Source organism: Oryx dammah, unplaced genomic scaffold (genome assembly GCF_014754425.2).
Source record: "Oryx dammah isolate SB20612 unplaced genomic scaffold, SCBI_Odam_1.1 HiC_scaffold_18, whole genome shotgun sequence".
Classification (NCBI taxonomy): domain Eukaryota; kingdom Metazoa; phylum Chordata; class Mammalia; order Artiodactyla; family Bovidae; genus Oryx; species Oryx dammah.
In genome coordinates, this window is record NW_024070202.1 from 41,465,565 (window position 1) to 41,492,226 (window position 26,662).

The 26,662-nt window shown below is 37.2% G+C and overlaps 1 protein-coding gene across 1 annotated transcript in view; it reads right to left on the reverse strand.

Annotated features, from left to right (window-relative positions):
* GNAI1 (G protein subunit alpha i1) overlaps nucleotides 1-26,662 on the reverse strand; it is a 105,069-nt gene that overhangs the window by 16,144 nt on the left and 62,263 nt on the right. Inside the window, exons 3-6 of the mRNA XM_040260741.1 lie at nucleotides 17,723-17,765; nucleotides 17,485-17,626; nucleotides 7,565-7,722; nucleotides 4,040-4,168 (exon numbers count right to left, since the gene is read on the reverse strand). Coding sequence (XP_040116675.1) covers nucleotides 4,040-4,168; nucleotides 7,565-7,722; nucleotides 17,485-17,626; nucleotides 17,723-17,765 — 472 coding nt within the window. The remainder of the gene's footprint in view (nucleotides 1-4,039; nucleotides 4,169-7,564; nucleotides 7,723-17,484; nucleotides 17,627-17,722; nucleotides 17,766-26,662) is intronic.

Consider the following 26,662-nt stretch of genomic DNA (forward strand, 5'->3'; position numbering starts at 1 on the left):
AGTAGAGAAAGGTTGGAAGAATTTTGAATAATTTGATAGAAAAAGTCCAAAATACCTTGAAATATGGTTGGCGAGAAATACAGATATTAAAAGTGATTTTGATGAGACTTAGATTTTTCTTTTTAGCTTTCAGGAAGAGCATAATCCTGCTAACAAACTAATTTCTCGCTTCAAGTACTATCAGAGAATAAATTTCTGTTGTTTTATGCCACAAATTTGTAGTAATTTGTTACAGAAGCTTTAGGGAGCGAGCTAGTATATGCCACCTTGCTTTTCTCATCATAGCAGTTACCACCCTTTGAATACTAAATATGTATTTCATTTCCTCTCGTCCCCCAACCCTACAATGATGTAAAGACAAAGACTTTGTTTTGGCCTCCACTGGACAAACAAATGTACTGCATAAGTATTTCTTGAATGAAATAATGAACTGTGTCTACAGAGTATTTCAAAACACTTTTAAGCAGTAATAGACTAGTGTTTACCAATGCTATTTTTCACAGAACTAGAGCTAAAAAACTTAAAAATTTATATGGAAACACAAAATATCCCAAATAGCCAAAGTAATCTTGAGAAAGAAAAATGAGGCTGGAGGAGTCAGACTCCCTGACTTCAGACTATACTACAAAGCTTCAGTAATCAAAATACCATGATAGCATGATACTGGGACAACAACAGAAATACAGATCAAGGGACTAGGTCAGAAAGCCCAGCAATAAACACACACCTACAGTCAATCTAAGATAAGAGAGGCAAGAAAATACAATGGAGAAAGTGGTGCTGGGAAAACTGGACAGCTACATGTAAAAGGAGTGAAATTAGAGCATTCTCTAATATCATATAGAAAATTTATCTCAAAATGGATCAATAATAGACTAATTTTAACATGTTAAAGATACAGACCTTCCAGTTATGCTCTGGGAATGTTAAATATAAAAGAGCTTTAAGTTGATAAGTAGTATGAATACAGAAACAATCTCTTCACTTGAATTTATGAATGAATGAGGGTCATTCATTATTGATCATAAGTGAATCTATGGACTATAGCCTGTCAAGCTTCTCTGTCCATGGGATTCTCCAGGCAAGGACACTGAAGTGGGTAGACGTTCTGTTCCCCAGAGGATCTTCCCAACCCAGGGATCAAACCTGGATCCCCTGCATTGCAGGTGGATTCCTTACCCTCTGAGCCACCAGCAAAGCCTAGCATAAACAAAGAATCTTTAAGCCAGTGCTTCTTAAACGTTATGTGTGATGTTGATGCTGCTGATTTGCAGACTGGACTTTGAGAATCACTGGCCTAACTCGAGCAAAAATGACTAAGAACTAATACAACGAAGGATCAGACTGTACACAGAGCATTATTCATTGTTTCACACATTAAAATTATCTTCAAATTCTGAATTTCTATTTAACCCAAAACAAAAAATGATTATAATATGTTCTCCTTCATATGAAGAGACTGTTGACTAGTATTAAACAGGGAGTGAAATTGAGCTTTCTTAGATTTCTTTCTTTAGGGAAGCAGGGGGAGGGAGGGAAGATGGAAAGGAATGTATTGAAGATCCTGAACTGTGCTGACTTACTCTCAAGACTGTTACCTGATATCACTGTGACCAAGACTGGGGCAATGCTAATCGACTATACATGAATACTACCCCATAAATGACTTTCCACACCAAAACCAACTGCACATTTACATGACTATAGAAAAGGAACAGAAACATAATGATAAAGTACCCCTTCTATTAGAAAATTCTATTTTCAACAAAAATATAACAAAATACCAATAAAACTGTTGATTCTTTAAAGCAAAATAATCCTCATAGACACTGTCCATAAATGGCTGGTCACAGAGGTGATAGTATATATTCCTAAGTTATAATGCTTTGTTGCCTCATTTTAAATTTGTTAATTCCCATACCACAAAACAAGTGAAACTAAAATTTTGTATCAGCAGTTAAAAAATTGGACAATGACTTTATACCACACAACACACAAAAGAATAAAACACACTCAGGAGTTTCCAGTAGAATTGTTCTAAGCACATTTTTGTCTTCATTTTTCTGAGACTCTTAAATATATAAAAAGCATACTTGGAACCATATGTTAGCAATGATAGTAATTTAACAATTCAAATCCAAAATAAGACAAAGTTTATTTGAAGTTCCTGACAGACCTATGTTTAAGTCAGCAAGTGAAAACAGTAACTAAAAACATCCTGTGAAACTTTACATCACCCAAGAAGACTAAACAGAGCAAGGTTCCTGGAAGGATCATGATAACAGACAAGCTACCTGATGTTGAAATGACAGCTTCAGGAAATCTAGGCTGGAAGTGCTGAGTATGGTCTGGAAGTAAATATTTATAGTGCATCTACCCAAGAACATGACTAAATTTAACACAGATTGCCTGAAGCACCAAATAATTGACGTAATATTTACCTTTGCCATTTCCCATCATTTACAGAGCTGTCACCTCTATGTTTTTCTTTCACAGATAATAACCCATTTTATGTATAAACCTCTGACACTGGGCAAGATTGGAACAACCTATTAAGAATCTTAAACACGTTTGCCTTTACCTAGCAAGGGCAAGTCCAGAATCCTTATTTGGTAACCTTAACCCCAGGTACTTTTTCCTCAGATGTCATGGTTAGAATAAAGTGATGATCTGAACATAATTTAAGATTGCTACCAAATATGGTCGTAAAGCAAGGTTAAAAATCAGAATTTAAGGTGTACTAGGATTTTTAAAAAATGCATTAAACCTTACAAGTCAAACACTGAACTTCCTGATATTTAAAGTCATTTCATAATTTTAAAATAAATCCAGCAGTAGTAATCAAATAAGACCAATAAGATGATTTAAAATAAAGCTATTTTAATATTCCTGAGTTTGGCTATGTAATATTCTACAAATAGTAAGCAAACTAAAAGAAGGCAAATGATTTCAGTAAATAAAAGATAATACCAGCAGGGAGAGGAGAAAAAAATGACAAGCAAATACAAAACAGTACCATATTATAGTACCAAAAGTTACACGCTCAGATAAACTAATTATGATCTGTATCTCTGTTTAAGAAAGCAAGGTAGTGTTTGCTTCTGAGAGGGAAGCTGCCATGGAAAACTGAAATTAAATTTTACTTTCCTGGAAAACTCAATTACATGAACCATTGACTGTGGGATAATGTAGTGATGAATGCTAGTAACAGATGCATTATATTTAAAATACTTACGGGGAGACTCAGAGGTATAGTGGCATCTCTAGCTGTGCTCCCCACAGTGGGTAATATTGAGCTTCTTTGAGGTGAGCTGACGAGTATTTGTTTTTAATCTCTGACTAGAAACCTCTTTTTAAGATAGTTTCAGAAATTCTGATTTGTTATCATACTGTTTCAGAGCACTGGAATTAACTGGAGCAAAATTCAGCAGTATTTCTCACATTTTGTTTTTCTTTTTTCAATAAGTAACAATTTTCAATGTTTAACTGAACTTCCCTGAACTTGGTTCATTATAAAATGAGCAAACAAGACAAAATGAACTTCAGGATCCCTTTCATTCTATAGGCTACCATTCAATGCTTCTCTGTTCAGACCTCAATAAGGTATAGTACACTGTAAGTTAAACGAACATTTTTCATCATGAAATAGTAGAAATGTAAGTGTGCATAAAAATCTTTGTGAAAAATTTATAAAAGGTAGCTTTTAAAAACATTTCCATAAATCAGCATATATTCTATCAGTAAAACCTAAAAATAGACGGCAATCCTTTTCCAAAATATATAGTATTAGAGCAGTAGTTTATATTTAAAAATAAAAACCAAAATCTATTTTTATTTAAGCCACTGTGAAAAATACAGGCAAAAGAAATCTGCATGGTTACTTTTTCTTAAATAAAAAATATCCCTCTTTGGACCTGAAAAACATTTTTTGTAATTTCCAACTCTGAATGTTAAACTTTTTTATACCTTTTTCCCTTAAACATTGTATTTTGTATTATGTATCTGAATTCATATATTATATGCTTTTGAAGCTACTCACTTAAAATGAAGATCTTTGAAAGTAAAATGGGTCTCAACAATTCCTGTGGTTTTCACTCGAGTTCTGAGAACATCTTGTTGAGTTGGAATATAATTTGGTTGTGCAATTCTGTCCAAATCATTCAAATAGCTGAAAAATAAACAATATCCTAATAGTTAACATTATCAATAAAGATCATCTAAATCAAAGAACAAAACATTTTGATGCATAAAGTACTACAGATCACTGCAAGTTTTTACATTTCTGTGTAATGATGTAATTTGACCAATTTAAATCTGTATCTTACACAACTCTCTCTGAAATGAAAATGTTTACACTTCTCCAGCCACAAAACTCCATAAGCGCCCGAACTCACTGCAAGCCATGAATTTGTCTCTAAAAACTCTTTATTACATTTTTTTGATGTACCACTGTGTTTATTTTCTAAACATTTTTTTGTTGAGGAGTTATTGTAGAAAGTTTTTGAGAAAGTAGTGAGGAAACCCCTGGCCAAAGGCTGAATTCAGTATTGTTCCTTTTCAACTAGCCTTAAGTTATACACAGAAAAACACTACACATGCTTCTGTACTCTACATTTTACTGGCTCTACGAATCAACCTTCATATTTTATTTCTGGTTTTAGCCACTCATTCAACTCTCTCTGCCAATAATGCAAAATATGTTGTGCTATAAAAATGTAGTGGTATCATACTATGCAATTCTTTTGTGTTCAATTATGCAGTAGAATCAATAATGTTACACACAGTACAGGTACAGAGAGATTAAGGTGAACCTGAGTGGTTAAGAAGAGGGCTTATTGGAGAGTGAGGTGAGGAGTGTAACAGAAATCTGAAAGGTACATGGATAAAAGGGAAAGTTATTCACATCAGAAAAAGTGTAGTGAGGAGGTAGGAACAGTCACATCATGTATGTTAGAACATAAGTCCACTAGTAGGCTATGCATGGAATTAATCCTAAGGTCACCTGAATGTGGGGAGCATGACTGCAGTGTTTTCTAATACTAGAGTGGAACAGTTCAAGATAATTTAGCAAATACCTCGGGGTTCATTACAGAAGCACCAACTTTTGCAACTTTAATTGATGCTGCCCTCGGAAAGTGTTCTTTAGCCATTCAGAATTGGGACTTATCCACAAAAGGAGCTCAATAAATATATGATTTGTGGAGATGGAATTGGAAAGCCATCAGCTGAATTAGTAATCAAAATGTTATAGACAAGTATATGTATGTGATGTTGATAGTAGAATACACAGAGATGATAGTTTATCTGTATTTTAAAATAATGTTATTACTGCATTGTTGATAATCTCCTATTTTATCTGTTTTTAGTTCCACATATATTAAAGCTCACTTTACTGTAATAAAATCTGACTTAAAACAGGCCATGACAAGAGTTTACTAACTGTCCCTTTGAAGTAATGAGCTGTTCTTATTTAAACTATGTTCTGATTACTCATATAAACATTTGTTTGCTTAACACTGCTATAGTTCTATTAGCCTCTAAAAATAATGCACATTTATATTTCAACAAGACAAAAAAGAAAAATGGGCACTGTGAAAAACTCCAGTTGTTTTAAAAGATCACAAATTTTTCATAGATGGATGGTTAGGTGGTCTTACTGGGCAACTTGGCAGCACCCTCTATCTCTAGTCAAGAATTCAGAAATCAAGATGCCTTATAACTACCAAGGAGAATAATGAGTTTCATGACTTCCTTCATTCTTGAAAAACGGCTCCATTCTGGCCACCTTAAGATCAGAACTATTAGTAATGAAATAACGGAGAGCCAAAGTGACTCCAAGCACTGTGTACAGGACAGGGGGTCGGGGCAAATATACTTGGCGGGAAGTGGGACATCCATCCAGGAAGATGGGGGAAGTGAACTTTAACCTACTGTCCCTGAGAAGCACCCCTTAATTATTCAAATAGCTCCTCTTGCTGGGCTCAGCTCAGAGCAAGTTACTCACCATAAGTAATTTCCGCTTGGATCTTTCTGTAGGTTCTGGTGGTGCCAAAGCAAGTACTGTGGACCAAGAGTTGTGTTTTGCACTAAGAAAATTTTTTTCTACTTTTTTCCTCTAGCTTCTGGAAAGTTTGGTTTCTTAATATAAGGGCATATTGTGTGATGACTATGTATCAGGTAATGGAGATAGAATACTGGGCAAAAACAGACCTTACTGAGTTACAGTTTAGTGGCAGAGATTTAAAAAAGAAAATCAAATAGTCCTCAATGTTAAGTATAAATAATATTACCTCAAAATACATGTAAATCTCTGAGTGCTAGGGGAAAAAAATACCACAGATTATGAGTACACAGCATGGAGACAAAGGCCTACCCACCGAGTCAAAGAATATTTCCTCGTAAAAAATCAGGACACCAGATGGAGAGATGAACTACATGTCAATAAGATGTTATACCCATGTAATAATATATATGGCTTATACACTTGTAAAACACTAAAAATACATGTTAAAAAATATAGCGCTATAAAAATTATGACAGATTACACAGTATCTTGTATTACTTCTTCACTCACACTAAATCATTAACGTAATGCCAAGTACACTGACGTGCAACACAGGACGATACTATAATTAGGTTCTCAGCAGCCACACCCATTTGCTTTTCACTGTGGCAAAGTGAAAAGCAAAATTAGACCTTCTAATACTTGGCATCTTCTATTTAATCCTCACTTGTATCCCTGAGAGCCAAGACCTCTGTCAAGAAAACCAACTTTGGAAAATTAAATAAGCGTAAGGCACTTGTTTCTACTCAGAGTATCATCTTTGACACTGCTGAGTATGTGTGCCAAATAATGGAAATAAATTCTTGATTTTTTTTTCCCTATGCAGATCACCAAACAGAAAACTCCCTGACTAGGTGTTATCAAAACTAACTTTATAGACATTCTGAGGCCACCACCTAGAAAATTGGGGCAAATTTTTCTTCTAAAAACTGCAGTTTGATATCTATTAATATAAACAATGTCTAATGTAACACAGCACATATACTTGACAACTGTCAAGTTTACAGCTCCTTTATTTTCATCAATAAGAATATCTTGATGCTATCACTGTACACCCCTTCAAATGGGCTGCCTGTGACTCAAGGTGCCTGTCACTGGACAAGTGACTTCTCAGGCATATCAGTAAATGAAGAGCACTCACATTAGTTACCCTTCCCTTTGGCTGGTCCCAGGCAAACTAGAAGTCTACCCAAATTTAGAGTAAACTTTGGGAAATCCCAAATACTTTCTTGGAAGTATACAGGAAACAGTTCCATGCTGCATGATTAGAGTTAGTTACATAAGCATGAGTCCCCGAGACAATTTTTGAACACAAAAGAAATTTAAGCCTTGCTACCTGCAAACACACACACACACAGACAGAAAAAGTGTTCAAATATTGTCATCTTGAATACCTTAAGTTGTACAAGAATGTGTCAGCCAATTGTGCATTAAAACTGACTTGGAGGTATATTTGACTTGCAAGTAACTATTCACGATCATGAAGTTATGATTACTTACTATGCTGCAGAATCATTAAGCTGGTACTCTCGGGATCTGTTGAAGCAGGCTTGTACACCACTGTCTTTCCACAGTCTCTTTATAACTCCAGCAAGTTCTGCAGTCATAAAACCTTCCTCTGCAGCACCAGCAAGCACAAAGAGTTGGCGGGCATCATCCTGAACATTCAAAGGCCATTTTTATTTAAAAAGTAAAAAGACACTACAGATAAAATACATTGTTGATTACAAAAGGTACAATCATGAATTTCCTTTATGCTGTCTATTGGTGTCATAACTTGGATTTCCCTAAAATACCACTTTAAAAATTGGCTTAATCAAAAAAGCACAATCTTAAGTCATGTGTTCATGTTTTGTGATATTAGTAACAGCTATCAAGGCACCAGAAAGCTGAAACAATGACGAGACAGCTCGTGAGGGAATATATTAACCAACTACCCACTGACAGTCAGCTGTGCATGGAAGATGATCACTTGTGACCAAACAGAAGATTGTATTCTTTGCCTCCCATTACCAAAATGTTTTCTAATCTAAAAAACACATGACACCATTAGAAGTTATTTTCAGAATTGAATTGTCAGCTCTGTGATATACTTTGTAGAGGCATAATAAACTCAGGTAAGGAAGAAATAATGTGGAATAAAGCAAGAATAGTTCCAAATAATAGTCTGAGATTTCAGAATACCTTAAAGTATGTATACATTAACATCAGTGGGTCCAGAAGTGAGGATAGGTGTTTGCTAATCCAAGCATAGGAAACAAACACAGCTCTGAAGTAGAAATAACTCATGATGCATATAGAAGATAGCATGCAAAAGTTTTTAAAAGCACATAAAATTAAATTCTGCTTAAGTGTTGAGCCTACAATGCATGCATGCTAAGTCGCTTCAGTAGTGTCCAACTCTGCGACCCCATGGACCATACATAGCCCATGAGGCTCCTCTGTCAATGAGATTCTCCAGGCAAGAATAATGGAGTGGGTGGCCATGCCCTCCTCCATGGGATCTTCCCAACCCAGGGATCAAACCCCCATCTCTTATCTGTTCTACACTGACAGGCGGATTCTCTACCACTAGCGCCACCTGGGAAGCCCAGAGTCTACAATAGTTACAGTTATTCTTATCTATAGGTAATAAAACCCACTAAGTCTGACGGAATTCTAAATTTTCTAACAGCACATTTTAAAAAGTGTAAAAAAAAAAGTAAAATTCATTTCCACAATATTTTATATCACCTGTATATAAAATATATTTCAACATTTAACCAATATAAACTTAGATATTTACTCTTTGAAACTTGGTATTTCTTTTATACAGACAGCACATCCCAATTCTGATCAGGCACATTTCACATACACAATAGCCACAAACATAGTAGCAACAGTGCTCTACAACACAACTCTAGTCTTTGGGTAATAACATGGTTAATACAAAATAAGGGAGATGTGAGGATACCATCGTCACAAAGATTGTTGGGCTGGGATTTACAGCTTATGTTAACTGGGTAGACCATTCCTAACTTTTCTCTAGGGGCATCTTTCCAGCCTGGTGTAGTAGCTCTTTACGAAGTGATGGCACATCTCAGGATACGGTGTACAGAAGGGAAGCATTTGGTGACACAGGCTAGCAGCGGGTACCAGCTGACAATATAAATTTATTCTACTGCCAATTTGAGAAACATTTTCTTTTCAGATGGAACCCATCATGAGAAATAATTAAGTCACTCAGCATGGGAACATATTATTCAAGCATATGTTTCCCTTTTTAGTAAATCACAAGAGAAATGCATGCAAGCAAGTAACACGTGTACAAGATCCTTAATAAACTCCAACAAAATATGATTTCAAGTCGTTCTTAGCACCATTTACCTTATTCTAGTAAATAGTTACTCAGTTTTCGAAATAATGACTTACATATAAGAAATTTCTAAATTTGGTCATTTTTATTTTTAACTAAGTGACATCAAACATACTTTTCTCTATCCATTTTAGAAAAGTGCTTTTCACTTAAGTGAGCTTCCATTATGATGTATGTATTCAATTTCCATAAAATTTTTTGATAGAAAAGATTAATGCCCACTGGTATGGGTCATAAGATCACATTCTCTTCAAACTTACCAGGCAAGAAGCCTGAAGAAAAGCCTTGGGAAACTGTGGAAACTCTATTTATAAACTGTATTCTCTCAGTAGTATTCAAAAATGTCTCCTCTTCACAAAAATGTTAAGAAGTCTCTTTTCCTTAATAAATAAATTGGAATACTCCCACATCATTAGCAGGATATTCAGATGTTTATAGATGAGCTTTAAGGAATAAATATAAGCTGGAAACTACTTTTAGAATTATTCTACCTAACTTTAGGTTTTATATAAAAAGAATCCAATGCACAGAAAGACTGCGCAATTTATTTGGAGTTCCACAGGTAATTAGTCACCTCAGCCAATCACACATATTAGTCAACAGTTACTAAGTAGCCACTGCCTAAGATAAGACACATTTGAAAATTGCAGAATGACGATGAGTCCTATCTTATCATCAACTGAAGTCTTTTCAAGATTCACGTAGAATGTTATTTAAGAACATTTAAGGCTTCCCTGTAGCTCAGATGGTAAAGAATCTGCCTGCAATGCAGGAGACCAGGTTCGAGCCCCAGGTAGGGAACATCCCCTGGAGAAAGGCATGGCAACCCACTCCAGCATTCTTGCCTGGAGAATTCCATGGACAGAGGAGCCTGGTGGGCTACAGTCCATGGTGTTGCAAAGAGTCAGACACAACTAAGGTAGTGACACTACTAAGAACATTTAAGGAAGAAAAACTCAAGTGCACCAAAACAGTGTGACACAGAGTAGAAAACTGATAGGTATTACTGAAGGGCTGTAGGTAAGTAAAACAGCTTGTAAGGACTCTTATTTGTGACGTTAAGAAGAAATTTACTTATCAGGCAATTACTTGCAAGTATCAAGAAAAAAATCTGTGAATGTAGCCAAGTTAGTACGTTTTTAAATGACTAAGAACTAAATGCAAATAGGATGGTTTGAAGAATGGAAGTTCCAGTTCATACAAACTGGGCGTTTGGGGAACTCAAAAAAGAGATAAGAAATGCTATCTGCTATCATGTCAAGAGACACATAATAGCCTCTTTTCCCACACTGACAATGAGCGAGCACCTGTTACTTGGCGATAATACATACGGCTGTCTTCTGATTTCTGATATATCAAGGTTCATTAAAAGGAAGAAGTAGACTTTGTGCTTAGACACAGAGCAGAAAAAGAATTCTTAGGGCAAAACAGAGCAGATTTCAATTCAATAAAAGCACTTTTTAACAACCAAAGCCACCTAAAAAACAAGAAATAGAGGGAGAGGGAGAGACTGAAATTTTAAGCAAAGGCTACATGATTGCTTATTGTGATCTAGCAGACAGAATTTATGAATCAGACGGAGAGTTTAAGCAGAAATCATCAGAAAGCCCTTTACGATAGAGGCTAAATATGCTCAAGGAGTGTTAAAAAACTGTGACACCTTCAAAATTTTGGCTGCAGGGAAAATATCAATATATTGATGTCATGATGGATATACACATAGAAATCCTTTGTTTCAATGGTTTTGAATAATTATTTTCATTAATAATATTAGTTGACAACACTGAATACCACATACAATGAGAAATGCTCCTATATTTAATCTACCACATTTTTCTATAGCATACAATCACTCCTACAAATTTAAAACGACTATACAGCTTTTACCAAAGTTAGTGTACTCAATAGGAAATACTGAGAATGTTAGTGAAATCACCTCTCCACAGCTCCTGATGCTAATCCCAGACATTAAAGAATTGCTTTGATTAAAAAATAAACATAAAACTTTTTTTTCCTCTAAAAACAGAACTGTAACTAAAGTAAAAATGACTGAGACAAGGAAATGGGGAGGGTGTTAAAAATAAAATAATCTAATTTTAAATTGCAGATGGCAAAACTTGACTAAATTGCAGTAAGCATGAGCTTCATTAAGTCAAAAAAAGAAATTACAATATATTACACAAATATAACATGTATTTATTAATTTTATAAATGTATGTATCTTAAAATATCAAATCAATAAAATAAATATTTAAGTGTTCTTTGTATGGATAATAGAACCTATTGTCAAAAGACAGTTAAATATGTAATGAATGATACACAAATTGAGTAAAGTAGAAAAATACTGTGCTGGATGGACATAATATATTTCAAATTAAGGTAAGTATCACTTTCCACATATATAAATCATTATTTCTCAGAATCAAAAACAATATAACTTCATCATCTTAGTTCTCAAATATAAACCAGACTACTACTATAAATAACTCAAATACTGATCTGGGAAAATAACAAGCAGAAATACTTAGAAACATTTTGAAAAAGAATACTGGGGACAGAGGGCTGAAATTATCAGATATTAAAAGTCTACAATATGTAGAACATCTGGTATTAAGATCAATAGGGGTGAGGAGTCCCAAATCTGAACTTACATGGTAAAGGTGGCAAGATAAATCAGGAAAGAATGCAATTACTTAAAAAACACTTGTGAATATTTTGATAGCCATCTGAAGAGGAAAAAAAATAGTGTAGATCCTTATTCCATGCATACAGCAAAGTCTCAGAGGGATCTAAGGATCTAGCATAGAAACAATGCTGAAATTTACTCCCTAAAAAAACTCTTAAAATATCATAAATATTCAGTAAATCTTTAGTTGAGAGAAGACTATCTAAATTTAAACATAATGGAATAAATAATAGGGGATTTTTTTTTTAATGAAAACCTAAAATGAAAGGCAGTAAGCCAAATGTGAGAGAAGTATGCATTAGTGGACCAAGAGTTACTATATATGTACATTTGTTGTTGTTTGTTGGCTAAGTTGTGTCCATTCTTTGTGACCCCATAGACTGTAGCCTGCCAGGCCCCTCTCTTCATGGAATTTCCCAGGCAAGAATACTGGAGTAGGTTGCCATTTCCTTCTCCATGGAACCTTCCAGACCCAGGGTCTGAACCCACATCTTCTGCTTGGCAGGGCAGAGTCTTTACCAATGAGCCACCTGGGAATCCCATATATATACAAACAAGCAAAGAGATTAATCAAAACACCAATACTCTAATCAATAAATGAATACAGGATAAAATAGGTGACAAACGTAGAGAAAAAAGAGTCAATGAAGATATGGAAAAATGCATAGTTGTATTAAAAAATTGAAAATGCCAATTAAATTGAAGGAAGACTTAAATTAGCCAATATTTTTAAAATTTAAGACTGCAAGATTTTGGCTACTGAGACTGCTAAGAAACAGCGCTGCTGCTAGGAAAGTACATTGATACAGCCTTTCTCAAAAGCAATCTGGCAAATTTGGCAGACAGATATAATGTAACTAACTAATGAAATAAATGTAAAAATCAGAAGAAGAGGAAAGTGGCCATAGTGCAGGAGCCCACTCCAGTATTCTTGCCTGGAGAACCCCAGGGACAGAGAAGCCTGGAGGGCTACTGTCTATGGGGCTGCACAGAGTGGGACACGACCGAAGCGACTTAGCAGCAGCAGCAGCGCAGGAGCATGCTGAGGCCTGGGGGAGAAAGGGAGCTTAAGTCAATTCAAGGCAAGGTTTTCTGTTCCTTCTAGCCCAGCTTATTCTAAGGAAGTACTTCTCAAGCTTTCTTGGATGAAAGATTAGCCCTGTGTTTTATCTTCTTTTGTTTCTAACATTTTAATACTAATTCTATTGGAAATTAATTAAATGACATAATACATTTTTATTAACTTGTCAATTGCTGCAAGTCTGTCTAATTACTTCCCCTACCTCTGTGCTCACCTGTGTACATGCTCGTGTGCAGTGCCTAAGACATGTTCACAGGCCCCTATTCAAGGCTTCCCTAACTGCACATTATTAAAAACAAAATAATCTAATTTATCAGTATTGTCATCCACAGATTAACTACACTCATTATGAGAGTTCTGAAAGTATATTAGGCACAAAATTTAATTGCTCAATGCCAGCCTTGAAAACAATTTTGTTTCCTCTCATTTTAAATAACTAATGTGTAATCTGCTTTGCAAATTCACTAGCTGCCAAATATGAAGCAAACCACAGCAAATGAGTCACCATCTCTTAAAATTTAAAATACATTTTGTCATCAGTTCTCACTCACCCAGTTACCCTACATATTAAAATATAATTCCAGTTAAGACACTGATAGGCTTTTTCGTTTGTTTCATTTCAGTAGGGATGTGGGGAATTACAATGATTCCTGAGTTCATCTGGAAGAGAAATGGATAGTAGCCTTGATATTTTGGTTAAAAAATAGTGGAATGGATGCACTCACCCTAGCAAATACCCATGTCCTATAAATCAAGAGAAACTGAATGTTACTCTGACAAAAATTATAATAGTAGTATAGTCATTATAAATGACAGTAGCAATAATAAACATTTATTGAAATCTCTTATGACCAAGGCATGTGGTAAAGTCTTGTCATTATTCCTCACAACCCTCAAAGGTAGATGTTATTATTATTTCCATCTTATGATGAAAATAAGTGACTGTGCTGGGGAAAAAAGAATATATCAGTGAGAAAAAAAGAAAAAAAAAAAACGGAGTCTAAAAACACTCAACAGAATGCTAAGGGTAGCATTTTCAAGTCACTCAGGAACAGACTACTTAATACATGGTTTGTAAGGCAAGAGATGATCAAATTATAAAACATACTTAGATTCCACCTAGCAGGAGACACAAATAACATTTCCAGGTGACTGGACATGTTATTCTACAAAAAGAAGATATGTTTTTAAAAATAATTTTAAGATGAAGAACATCTAAAGGCACAAAACACAGAAGTCAGAACTGCCTGAAGGAAACGACTTCTAATGTAAGAAAAATAGTTTTAAAACAATAAAAGAAATATCCTGAATAATATTCTAAGAGACTTAATGTGAAAAAGGACAAGGTATTAAACAGAACTGAGTAAAGACTAAGATGAGTCCAAATACTAAGTTCAATACTAAGAAGAGATACAAAAAGAAAGATTCTCAACCTCAGTAAAAATCAAGAAAATAAAAGCCAGTAAAGAAAAAAAGAGAGTAATTTTTCACTAAGATATTAACAAATTTGGGACAATCCCTGGTGGTCAGTCCAGTGGCTAAGATTCCTTGGCTCCTAAAGCAGGGGGCTTGCGTTTGATCCCTAGTCAGGGAGCTAGATCCCACATGCTACAACTAAAAACCCAGTAAAGCCAAATAAACTTACCAAAAAAGATATTAAATAATTCAAATGTTGACATATCTAAGTTAATGAGACTGAGTTGACACTGATGCACAGTTGCTAGAAGAGATTATTCACTTTGTGTTTTTTCTGAGAAAAGAAAAAACTAGAGTACCTTCACACTTAAATATCTGGTTATCCTTCAACTTAAGGCTAACACTTCCAAGAACTGATATCTTAGAAAAAGAAACATATGCAGCCTTTCACTATACAGTTTCTTCTTTCTAGAATGCTTTTTTCCCTTGTTTTGGTCTAGAAAACTCTTAACACATGCTCCAATTATCAAGCTCAAAGTCCAAGCTGTCTTTAACTCATCTTTGTATTCCTGAGCACAATTTCCAGAGCCTCACAGTATTTTAAAACTTGCATAGAGGCAAGGCTGCAAAGACATGGAGTAGACCAATCAAAACCAATGAGACAGCCTGAAGACGTTTGTGTGAAAGAGTAACAATGGCTAACATTAGCAGAGGTAACAGGCAGAAGGAAGGAAGAAAATAAGTTACTAGGATACAGCTAGAGAATCTAGAAAGAGTGGGCAAAACAGAACTGACCACTGCAGGCCCTCATGTAGATTCCAAAGCATCAGAAAACCAGTTTAAAAAAAAAACACCTTGTGTGAGGAAGCAGTTATTCCCAGTCAGTCCTGAAACAAAGTCTCTGAAAGTTGCTCAGCCGTGTCCAACTCTTTGCCATCCCATGGACTATATACACAGTCCATTGAATTGTCCAGGCCAGAATACTGGAGTGGGTAGCCCTTCCCGGATCTTCCCAACCCAGGGATCAAACCCAGGTCTCCTGCCCTACAGGCCGATTTTTTATCAGCTGAGTCACCAGGGAAGCCCAGTCAGTCCTGAAATTAAGCCCAAATCTGCCCCCAGAGGACAGAAAATGGCTTGTGTAGCTTATACATTATGGATCTTATAGAAAGCAAATTTTCTATAAAAAAATTTCTATCAAAGCAAAAAAGTTTGATTTGCATAATTCTTCTGAATAAATATTTTGAAAAATCTTTGAGTAATAAAAGTACTTAATGCTCAGTAAAAAAAAAGAAAAAGAAAATATTTCTTGAGAAAAATATGAAAATAAAAAGATCTCATAAAAAAGCAGCCTGCATTGACCCTTCCTTACCTCACACAATGGAGGCTACAAAACCTTTCTCTTTAATAATCACATGTAAGATCGGAATGCATAATACTGTACCTGTGAATTGGAATTAATGTAAAGTACAATTTATTCAATTCCTTATCTTAGGGTAGCTCTCTTGTGTATGACTAAGAGCTCAAAAACATTTCCTGAATGAATAACGATAAACGAATAAGTTACAGCCTGAATCGATAGGAGATAAGGCAAAAATTGTCTGGATATGATCAAATGCTGTTTCAGAAAAGATAAGTTAGAAGAATGCTATGAATTATTATTAAAAATGATCTTGAAGTCTTTGAAAATATTCTTTATTTTAAAAGAAAAGCTTTAGTAAATTAATATGCCCCACAACTTATAAAGAAATTTTAGTGAATTATATGTTTTCTAATGATGCTTTCATTCATTTTTTTTCCTATTAAGTACAAATTGAGCCTGTATATAAAATTAAAAACCTGGCAGACGTGAGAAGATAAAAAGTTATGGTCTCTATACAAAAAAGTCTTTATAGTATTATTAGGGAGATAACACACACATTGAACACATAAACATAAAAAGGAACTATAAAAGGGCGCAGTAGTAGTAACATTAGTAATAATATACATCTACTTTGTACCAAAATATTAAAAACTAATCTAGAGACTCACTTAAAGGTTTCTGGAAACATCAAGTTTTACCATTTTATTTAAAACAAGAATGAGTGAAGAATAAACCATACACAAATAAAAAAGAACTTGAAACAGATTAAGCAAGCTACCCAGGACTGGGGAGAAAAAGAGGAAAATGTAGTAGATGGGCCAGGCCAGGGCTGTTTCCAATCAAACCGCAAACAAGTTACATACTAGGTCACATAAGGAAGCACAGGCACACTGCCTTGCTCAGCACCCTGGGGCAGTCTTTCCTATCATGGGATGTCCTGGGTTCCAGTTCCTTTACTGCCAAAATGAAGCGGTGGAACTAGCCTGTCTCCTAAGGTCCTTGTCCTTCTAGCTCTGAAATTCTGAAAGATGTTTTCTAATAGCAAGTATTTTCTGATTCCAAAGATAAGCAAACTTTATACTGTTTTCATCATCTGAGACTAGACTGCTTTTTAGTCTGGGCATGAACACAAATATTTAGATCATTTCAGCATTCCAAATCACATAAACAAATTCTGAAGAATGCCAGTGTAGGCAGTTTACTGAACTCGGTAGTAACTACTCAAAACCATGATGGAGATTCAGAGGTAGTCAGTATACTATGTTATATAGAAAACACAGTAATGGTTACTGAGTGGTACAAACCATCTGATGGATAAGGAAAGCATTCTGGCTAAATGGGAAGATTATGAAATCTGTGTATTCTTACTCTACTCACGTCTAAAGCTTCTGACCTACTTCACTCACTACTATTCTTCTGGTCCTGAGATAGCTGATAAATACAGTATGGTGTTATCATGTAAGCTTTCTTTTTTTTTACTCTTCTGTTCTGGTCTGCTCCAAGGACTTTAGTAACTTACCGCCCGGGCTGAGTCACCGAAGTCAATCTTCAATCTCCCCATGGCCCTAATGATAGCGATAATTGACTGGATGGTGTTACTGTAAACCACTGCTTTGTACTGCTTACATTCCTCTTCTGAATAACCAGCTTCGTGGATAATTCTAAGGAGACAAAAGGAAAAAAAGAATACTTACTTCCTTTGAGGGAATGGTATACTTAAACAACATCAAAAAAAAAATTGTTTTAAATCTACTTACTTCATTTGCTTCACAATTGTACTTTTCCCAGACTCACCAGCACCTAAAAAATGTGAAATAAAATAATTAAAGGATTTCTAGTTTTATCACTTCTGTGTATCCAACTCTCAAACACACACATTCTCTCTCACAGTTGAATTTTTTTAATATCTTTTAAAATTGGAATTATAGTTCAAACTACAGCACAACTGCACTCATCTCACACGCTAGTAAAGTAATGCTCAAAATCTCCAAGCTAGGCTTCAGCAATACGTGAACCATGAACTTCCAGATGTTCAAGCTGGTTTTAGAAAAGGCAGAAGAATCAGAGATCAAATTGCCAACATCCACTGGATCATCAAAAAAGCAAGAGAGTTCCAGGAAAAAAAAAAAAAAAACATCTATTTCTGCTTTATTGACTATGCCAAAGCCTTGTGGATCACAATAAACTGTGGAGAATTCTGAAAGAGATGGGAATACCAGACCACCTGACCTGCCTCTTGAGAAACCTATATGCAGATCAGGAAGCAACAGTTAGAACTGGACATGGAGCAACAGACTGGTTCCAAATAGGAAAAGGAGTACGTCAAGGCTGTATATTGTCACCCTGCTTATTTAATTTATATACAGAGTACATCATGAGAAACACTGGGCTGTAAGAAGCACAAGCTGGAATCAAGATTGCTGGGAAAAGTATCAATAACCTCAGATATGCAGATGACACCACCCTTATGGCAAATGGTGAAGAGGAACTAAAAAGCCTCTTGATGAAAGTGAAAGAGGAGAGTGAAAAAGTTAGCCTAAAGCTCAACATTCAGAAAACTAAGATCATGGCATCTGCTCCCATCACTTCACGGAAAATAGACGGGGAAACAGTGTCAGACTTTTTTTGAGCTTCAAAATCACTGCAGATGGTGACTGCAGCCATGAAATTAAAAGATGCTTACTCCTTGGAAGGAAAGTTGTGGCCAATGTAGAGAGTGTATTAAAAAGCAGAGATATTACTTTGCCAACAACGGTCTGTCTAGTCAAGGCTATGGTTTTTCCAGTGGTCATGTATGGCTGTGAGAGGTGGACTGTGAAGAAAGCTGAGCACTGAAGAATTGATGCTTTTGAACTGTGGTGTTGGAGAAGACTCTTGAGAGTCCCTTGGACTGCAAGGAGATCCAACCAGCCCATCCTAAAGGAGACCAGTCCTGGGTGTTCACTGGAAGGACTGATGCTGAGGCTGAAACTCCAATACTTTGGCCACCTCATGCGAAGAGCTGACTCACTGGAAAAGACCCTGATGCTGGGAAAGATTGAGGGAAGGAGGAGAAGGGGATGACAGAGGGTGAGATGGCTGGATGGCATCACCGAATCAATGGATGTTGAGTCTGAGTGAACTCTGGGAGTTGGTGATGGACAGGGAGGCCTGGCGTGCTGCGATTCACGGGGTTGCAAAGAGTCGGACACGACTGAGTGACTGAACTGAACTGATAGTTCATTTACATTGCTGTATTACTTTCTGCTGTACAGCAAAGTAAACCAGTTATACACATACATATATGAAAAATATATATTCCCATATAGGATCATTACAGAATATTGAGTATAGTTTCCTGTGCTATATAGTAGGCCCTTATCAGTTATCAATTATATATATAATACTGTGTGTGTGTATATATATATATCAATCCCAGTCTACCCCCTTTTACCCTGGTAACCATTTTTTTTAACATCTGTGACTAAATTTTATTTTATATCAAAATCATCTTTATTTGGTTTCCAAAATACCGAAAATTTCTTAAAAATAAGTCCAAATATTTATTATACCATAATACTTAAAACTCAACTGAAAAAAAGTGCTTTCATCGTTGTTTTTATGTATTCCCTAATGCACTTAAAAAAATTTCTTCTTCTATGACTTACACTGAAGCAGTATAAATTAATTTTATTCAAGATTTTGCCCCTCACTGGAAGACATTTAACTGTTTGGCCAATTATCATAATTTTAACCTTTGCCTCTTGTGAAACAGAAAGCCAGCAGTACCAAGAAACCATGAAAATTATTTTTAAATATTATGTTAAAAAAACAATGTCTCATGCATTACATATAGTCAACCACCATTATTAAACAACTGACAGAGAGCCAACACACTTTGCCAGCAGTGAGGATGCAAAGGTATGCAGGAAGACATATCTCCGCCCATGTTTTTCTATATTCCCTATCACCTGAGTCATAAATCCAGTCTCAAAACTATCCCTAAAAAAAAAAAAAAAAAACCACTCTCCCTGACCCTCTATACTCATGCACGATCTCCTCACCATTTGAGTCTCTCGAATTATGCCATCACAAAATGAAAATATTAATCACAAAACAGCCCTTTATAAAATTAGAGCCCTCTAGATACTGAGAACATCTGAGCATAGCACACAGAACAAGGAAGGTGTGACAGCTTCATGCTGCCTTCGGCCCAAGCTACACATCATGGAGCTATCACCCTGTTAGAGAGACGGGGCTCAGGATTTTCATTATCTGGGCCTCATATTCCCATTTTCTCAGGGCCATTCCTACAGTGCTTTATGCTCCAGTATCACTGAACTTACAGTTCCCAGAACGCCTACTGCTGATGACGCCACAAGTCTTCAAACATACTGTTTCTCCTGCCGAGTGTAATTTGCTCTGTTCCTCATGCCACACCAGTGATGCTGTATCAACCATCAAACCTACCTCCTTCATCAGCCTTTCCCGACCCACTCCTGCTGTGATCCCTGCTGCCTGTCCCTCTGCACATTTTCCACTTGAAAGCTCAGCAGCTAACCTGTGCTAGACACACCATCAACCAGAAGTGCACCTGAATTTATTTCAGCTATCTGTGGTGGATGTGGTAGATGGCAAACTTCTGGGCCTCGTTCCCTTGCCCTTCTCCCTCAGCCACATGTACACAACCAGATCATCAGAACATCTGAGAATAAGTCACAGTTAAATGGCCTATTTGGAAATCTGGGGGGAAAAAAACTGCTTACATTTTACTTGTGATTTGATATTCAAGAAATTTCTCCAAGATAGCTGAATATTAAATAGAAAAGCAGGCGCTCAATAAACAATGAGGTCATTATTCGTTTACAGACAGCCTTTGAATTTTAGAGGGCATCTGCCAATACAAACAACTCCAAGATAAACAACCCATTATTTATTAATCAGCAACAGTATACTTGGCTCCATGAAAAGCACAATTGTAGGCATCATGGCTCACACATTTCTCTAATTCAGGAGAGGTCGGCCCAAGTCACACACCATCAACAGTTTCCAGCAGAGCTATCTCCAAGGGACCTCTGAGCTTCCAGGGCCCTGCACGTTGACTCAGCAGCAGGCGAGCTGTGGAGATACCCGAATTCTGTTAGTGAAACAACCAAGAGGCTCAGAGAAAGGCTTACGTGATGCAAGTCCATGAGGTCTGAGAACCACACAAGGTGAAAAAATCAGAAACAGTAAGAATAAGATGAAACAGTAAAGAACAGAAAAGTTACTAGCTAAACTATGTGTATAAAGATGAAAATTTTAAAATCTTAATGAGAAAAAAGCAAGTTTTCCTAATGTTAGACATTATTTTTACATTCAAATTCACTTCCCATGTCATCAATTATTGTATGAGCAATAGAGAATCTAGTCAATGCTTTGCAGTTCAAAAAAATCCTGAAATATGTTAAACATTTAAGAGTGAGGGGTGGCAGGGTTATTGGTTGAATGTTTAATGATTTTTTTGCTAGATACAATGTACCCTCTGTGGAATAGATATCCCAGAGGCAGAAACACTTGGGGGCCAGGGATCTTTCAAAATTTAAAGATTTATGTAATTAGTTTTCAATTCCTAGTTCCATACAGACTCTTAATAGGAAAATTAGAAATGCTGCCTGGTTACGGTTCCAAAATTCTAAACACTGCTATTCTTTCCATACAGCATATATAGGAGACTCAGTTCAGTTCAGTCACTCAGCTGTGTCCAACTCTTTGCGACCCCATGAATTGCAGCACGGCAGTCCTCCCTGTCCATCACCAACACCTGGAGTTCACCCAAACTCACATCCATCGAGTTGGTGATGCCATCCAACCATCTCATCCTCTGTCATCCCCTTCTCCTCCTGCCCCCAAATGCTCCCAGCATCAGAGGCTTGTCCAGTGAGTCAACTCTTTGCATGAGGTGGCCAAAGTACTGGAGTTTCAGCTTCAGCATCATTCCCTCCAAAGAACATCCAGGGCTGATCTCCTTCAGAATGGACTGGTTGGATCTCCTTGCAGTCCAAGGGACTCTCAAGAGTCTTCTCCAACACCACAGTTCAAAAGCATCAATTCTTCGGTGCTCAGCTTTCTTCACAGTCCAACTTTCACATCCATACATGACCACAGGAAAAACCATAGCCTTGACTAGATGGACCTTTGTTGGCAAAGTAATGTCTCTGCTTTTGAATATGCTATCTAGGTTGGTCATACCTTTTCTTCCAAGGAGTAAGCGTCTTTTAATTTCATGGATGCAGTCACCATCTGCAGTGATTTTGGAGCCCCCCAAAATAAAGTCTGACACTGTTTCCACTGTTTCTCCATCTATTTCCCATGAAGTGATGGGACCAGATGCCATGATCTTTGTCTTCTGAATGTTGAGCTTTAAGCCAACTTTCTCACTCTCCACTTTCATGTTCATCAAGAGGCTTTTTAGGTCCTCTTCACTTTCTGCCATAAGAGTGGTGTCACCTGCATATCTGAGGTTATTGATACTTCTCCCAGCAGTCTTAATACAGCTTGTGCTTCTTCCAGCCCAGCATTTCTCATGATGTACTCTGCATATAACTTCAATAAGCAGGGTGACAATGTATAGCCTTGACATACTCCTTTTCCTATTTGGAACCCAGTCTGTTGTTTCATGTCCATTTCTAACTGTTGCTTCCTGACCTGCGTACAGGTTTCTCAAGAGGCAGGTCAGGTGGTCTGGTATTCCCATCTCTTTCAGAATGTTCCACAGTTTATTGTGATCCACAAAGTCAAAGGCTTTGGCATAGTCAATAAAGCAGAAACAGATGTTTTTCTGGAATTCTCTTGTATTTTCTATGATCCAGTGGATGTTGGCAATTTGATCTCTGGTTCCTCTGCCTTTCTGAAACCAGCTTGAACATCTGGAAGTTCATGGTTCACATATTGCTGAAGCCTGGCTTAGAGAATTTTGAGCATTACTTTACTAGCGTGTGATATTAGTGCAATTGTGCAGTAGTTTGAGCATTCCTCGGAATTGTCTTTCTTTGGGATTGGAATGAAAACTGACCTATTCCAGTCCTGTGGCCACTGCTGAGTTTTCCAAATTTGCTGGCATATTGAGTGCAGCCCTTTCACAGCATCATCTTTCAGGATTTGAAATAGCTCAACTGGATTTCCATCACCTGCACTAGCTTTGTTTGTAGTGATGCTTTCTAAGGCCCACTTGACTTCACATTCGAAGATGTCTGGCTCTAGGTGAGTGATCACACCATCGTGATTATCTTGGTCATGAAGATCTTTTTTGTACAGTTCTTCTGTGTATTCTTGCCACCTCTTCTTAATATCTTCTGCTTCTGTTAGGTGCATACCATTTCTGTCCTTTATCGAGCCCATCTTTGCATGAAATGTTCCCTTGGTATCGCTAATTTTCTTGAAGAGATCTCTAGTCTTTCCCATCCTGTTGTTTTCCTCTGTTTCTTTGCATTGATCGCTGAGGAAGGCTTTCTTATCTCTTCTTGCTATTCTTTGGAACTCTGCATTCAGATGCTTATATCTTTCCTTTTGTCCTTTGCTTTTCACTTCTCTTCATTTCACAGCTATTTGGAAGGCCTCCCCTGAAAGCCATTTTGTGTTTTTGAATTTCTTTCCCATGGGGATGGTCTTGATCCCTGTCTCCTGTACAATGTCACGAACCTCCATCCATAGTTCATCAGGCACTCTATCTATCAGATCTAGTCCCTTAAATCTATTTCTCACTTTCACTGTATAATCATAAGGGATTTGATTTAGGTCATACCTGAATGTTCTAGTGGTTTCCCTACTTTCTTCAATTTAAGTCTGAATTTGGCAATAAGGAGCTCATAATCTGAGCCACAGTCAGCTCCCGGTCTTGTTTTTGCTGACTGTATAGAGCTTCTCCATCTTGGGCTACGAAGAATATAATCAATCTGATTTCAGTGTTGACCATCTGGTGATGTCCATGTGTAGAGTTTCTCTTGTGTTGTTGGAAGAGGGTGTTTGCTATGACCAGTGCGTTCTCTTGGCAAAATTCTATTAGCCTTTGCTCTGCCTCATTCCATATTCCAAGGCCAAATTTGCCTGTTACTCCAGGTGTTTCTTGACTTCCTACTTTTGCATTCCAGTCCCCTATGATGAAAAGGACATCTTTTTTGGGTGTTACTTCTAAAAGGTCTTGTAGATCTTCATAGAACCGTTCAACTTCAGCTTCTTCAGCATTACTGGTTAGGGCATAGACTTGGATTACTGTGATACTGAGTGGTTTGCCTTGGAAATGAACAGAGATCATTCTGTCATTTTTAAGATTGCATCCAAGTACTGCATTTTGGACACTTTTGTGACCATGATGGCTACTCCATTTCTTCTAAGGGATTCCTGCCCGACTAGTTCTCTACAAATCTCAGCACAGTCTTGTTTGAGAGATGGACAGGAAGCAATTGTTTATATATATATATATATATATATATATATATATATATATATAAAAACAAAACACCTCAGAGATCATGGAGGCAGGATAAAGGAGAAAAGGGTAAATTTTCCTAGCAGGACTCAGCTAGGTAGCTATCGCTTTTCAATTCAATCCATAGGTGAGATTAGAGTGAGAGAACCCTTCTTTCAAGAAGACACAAGGAATATGTAACACCTATTGTCAGGAGAGATCCTAGTCACAGACTCCTGCAGTCACAAAGCTGACCCAGTCAAGGTGACTAGGTGGCCCCTAAAGTAATTCTCGACAAGCTGGTCGGTGTGAAATGAGAGACTTCAGGGTAGTGGTCAAAAATGTGGGCAACGTGGCCACAGGAAACATAAGACCACTGAGGGGGATCCCCTAGGCCTCTCTTTAAAGAGGAAGTGGCAGATGGAAAACTTCAAGTCTGTGAGCAACATTGCACCCAGCAGTTGTGTGAAGTGGAGCTTGGCATCTGGTAACACAACACACAGATGATGGGAGAGTAAGGGCACACCACCACGGTGATGTGGACAGGGACTCACCTGCAGGCACGGCCATGTGTGCAGGCCTGCTCATTAACAGCACATCAAGTGCTGACAAGGAGAGACAAGAGGAGGGGAAACACTAAAATCATATAAAGGTCTAAGTCAAGTCACCAAGGCTAGATTCTAAGGTCATGAATAGAATGATGTAAGTTATAGTTATAAAAGTGATAAGCAAATAGTGCCTACTCCCAGTGTTTGTTGAGAGGCTGTCTAGGGAAGTTAGGAATTTTAACTGTAGTGAAGTGTAAAAGAAAAAAGACCTCCAACCTCAGAACACAAACTTGTCTTTTTCCCAATATTCTTTGTCCAGGACATCCCTGGTGCCTGAATGGTAAAGAACTGCCTGCCCATGAAATGATGCAGGTCCTGTCCCTGGGTTGGGAAGATCCTCTGGAGAAGGAATGGCAAGGCACTCCATATTTTTGCCTAGGAAATCCCATGGACAGAGGATCCTGACAGGCTACAGTCCATGGAATCACAAAAGAAGCAACAGACTTAGCAACTAACCAACAGTGCTTTGTCCGATTCTCTGCTCAGGTGCATATTTATATAACTTACCAGCATCACAGGCTGTTCAACATGAAAATAGTGATTTAGCCAAAGTCATTTTATGCTGAGCTCCTGAAAAACTCAGTTCAGTTCAGTCACTCAGTCATATCCAACTCTGCAACCCCATGGACTGCAGCATGCCAGGCCTCCCTGTCCATCGCCAACTCCCGAAGTTGCCTCAAACTCATGTCCATTGAGTCGGTGATGTCATCCAATCCTCTCATACTCTGTCGTTCCCTTCTCCTCCTGCCTTCAATCTTTCCCAGCATTAGGGTCTTTTCAAATGAGTCAGTTCCTCCCATCAGGTGGCCAAAGGATTGGAGTTTCAGCTTTAGCATCATTCCTGCCAATGAATATTCAGGAATGATTTCCTTTAGGATGGACTGGTTGAATTTCCTTGCAGTCCAAGGGACTCTCAAGAGTCTTCTCCAAAACCACAGTTCAAAAGCATCAATTTTTCGGCACTCAGCTTTCTTTAGAGTTCAACTTTCACATCCATACATGACTACTCGAAAAACCATAGCTTTGACTAGACGGACCTTTGTTGATAAAGTAATGTCTCTGCTTTTTAATATGCTGTCTAGGTTGGTCATAACTTTCCTTCCAAGGAGCAAGCATCTTTTAATTACATGGCAGCAATCACCATCTGCAGTGATTTTGGAGCCCCCAAAATAAAGTCTGTCACTGTTTCCACTGTTTCCCCATCTATTTGCCATGAAGTGACGGGACCAGATGCCATGATCTTAGTTTTCTGAATGTTGAGTTTTAAGTCAACTTTTTAACTTTCCTGTTTCACTTTCATCAAGAGGCTCTTTAGTTCTTTTTTGCTTTTTGCCATAAGGGTGGTGTCATCTGCCTATCTGAGGTTATTGATATTTCTCCCAGCAATCTTGATTCCAGCTGTGTTTCATCCAGCCCAGCGTTTCTCATGATGTACTCTGCACAGAAGTTAAATAAGCAGGGTGACAATATACAGCCTTGACTTAGTCCTTTTCCTATTTGGAACCAGTCTGTTGTTCCATGTCCAGTTCTAACTGCTGCTTCCTGACCTGCGTACAGATTTCTCAAGAGGCAGGTCAGGTGGTCTGGTATTCCCATCTCTTTCAGAATTTTCCACAGTTTGTGGTGGTCCACAGTCAAAGGCTTTGGCATAGTCAAGAAAGAAG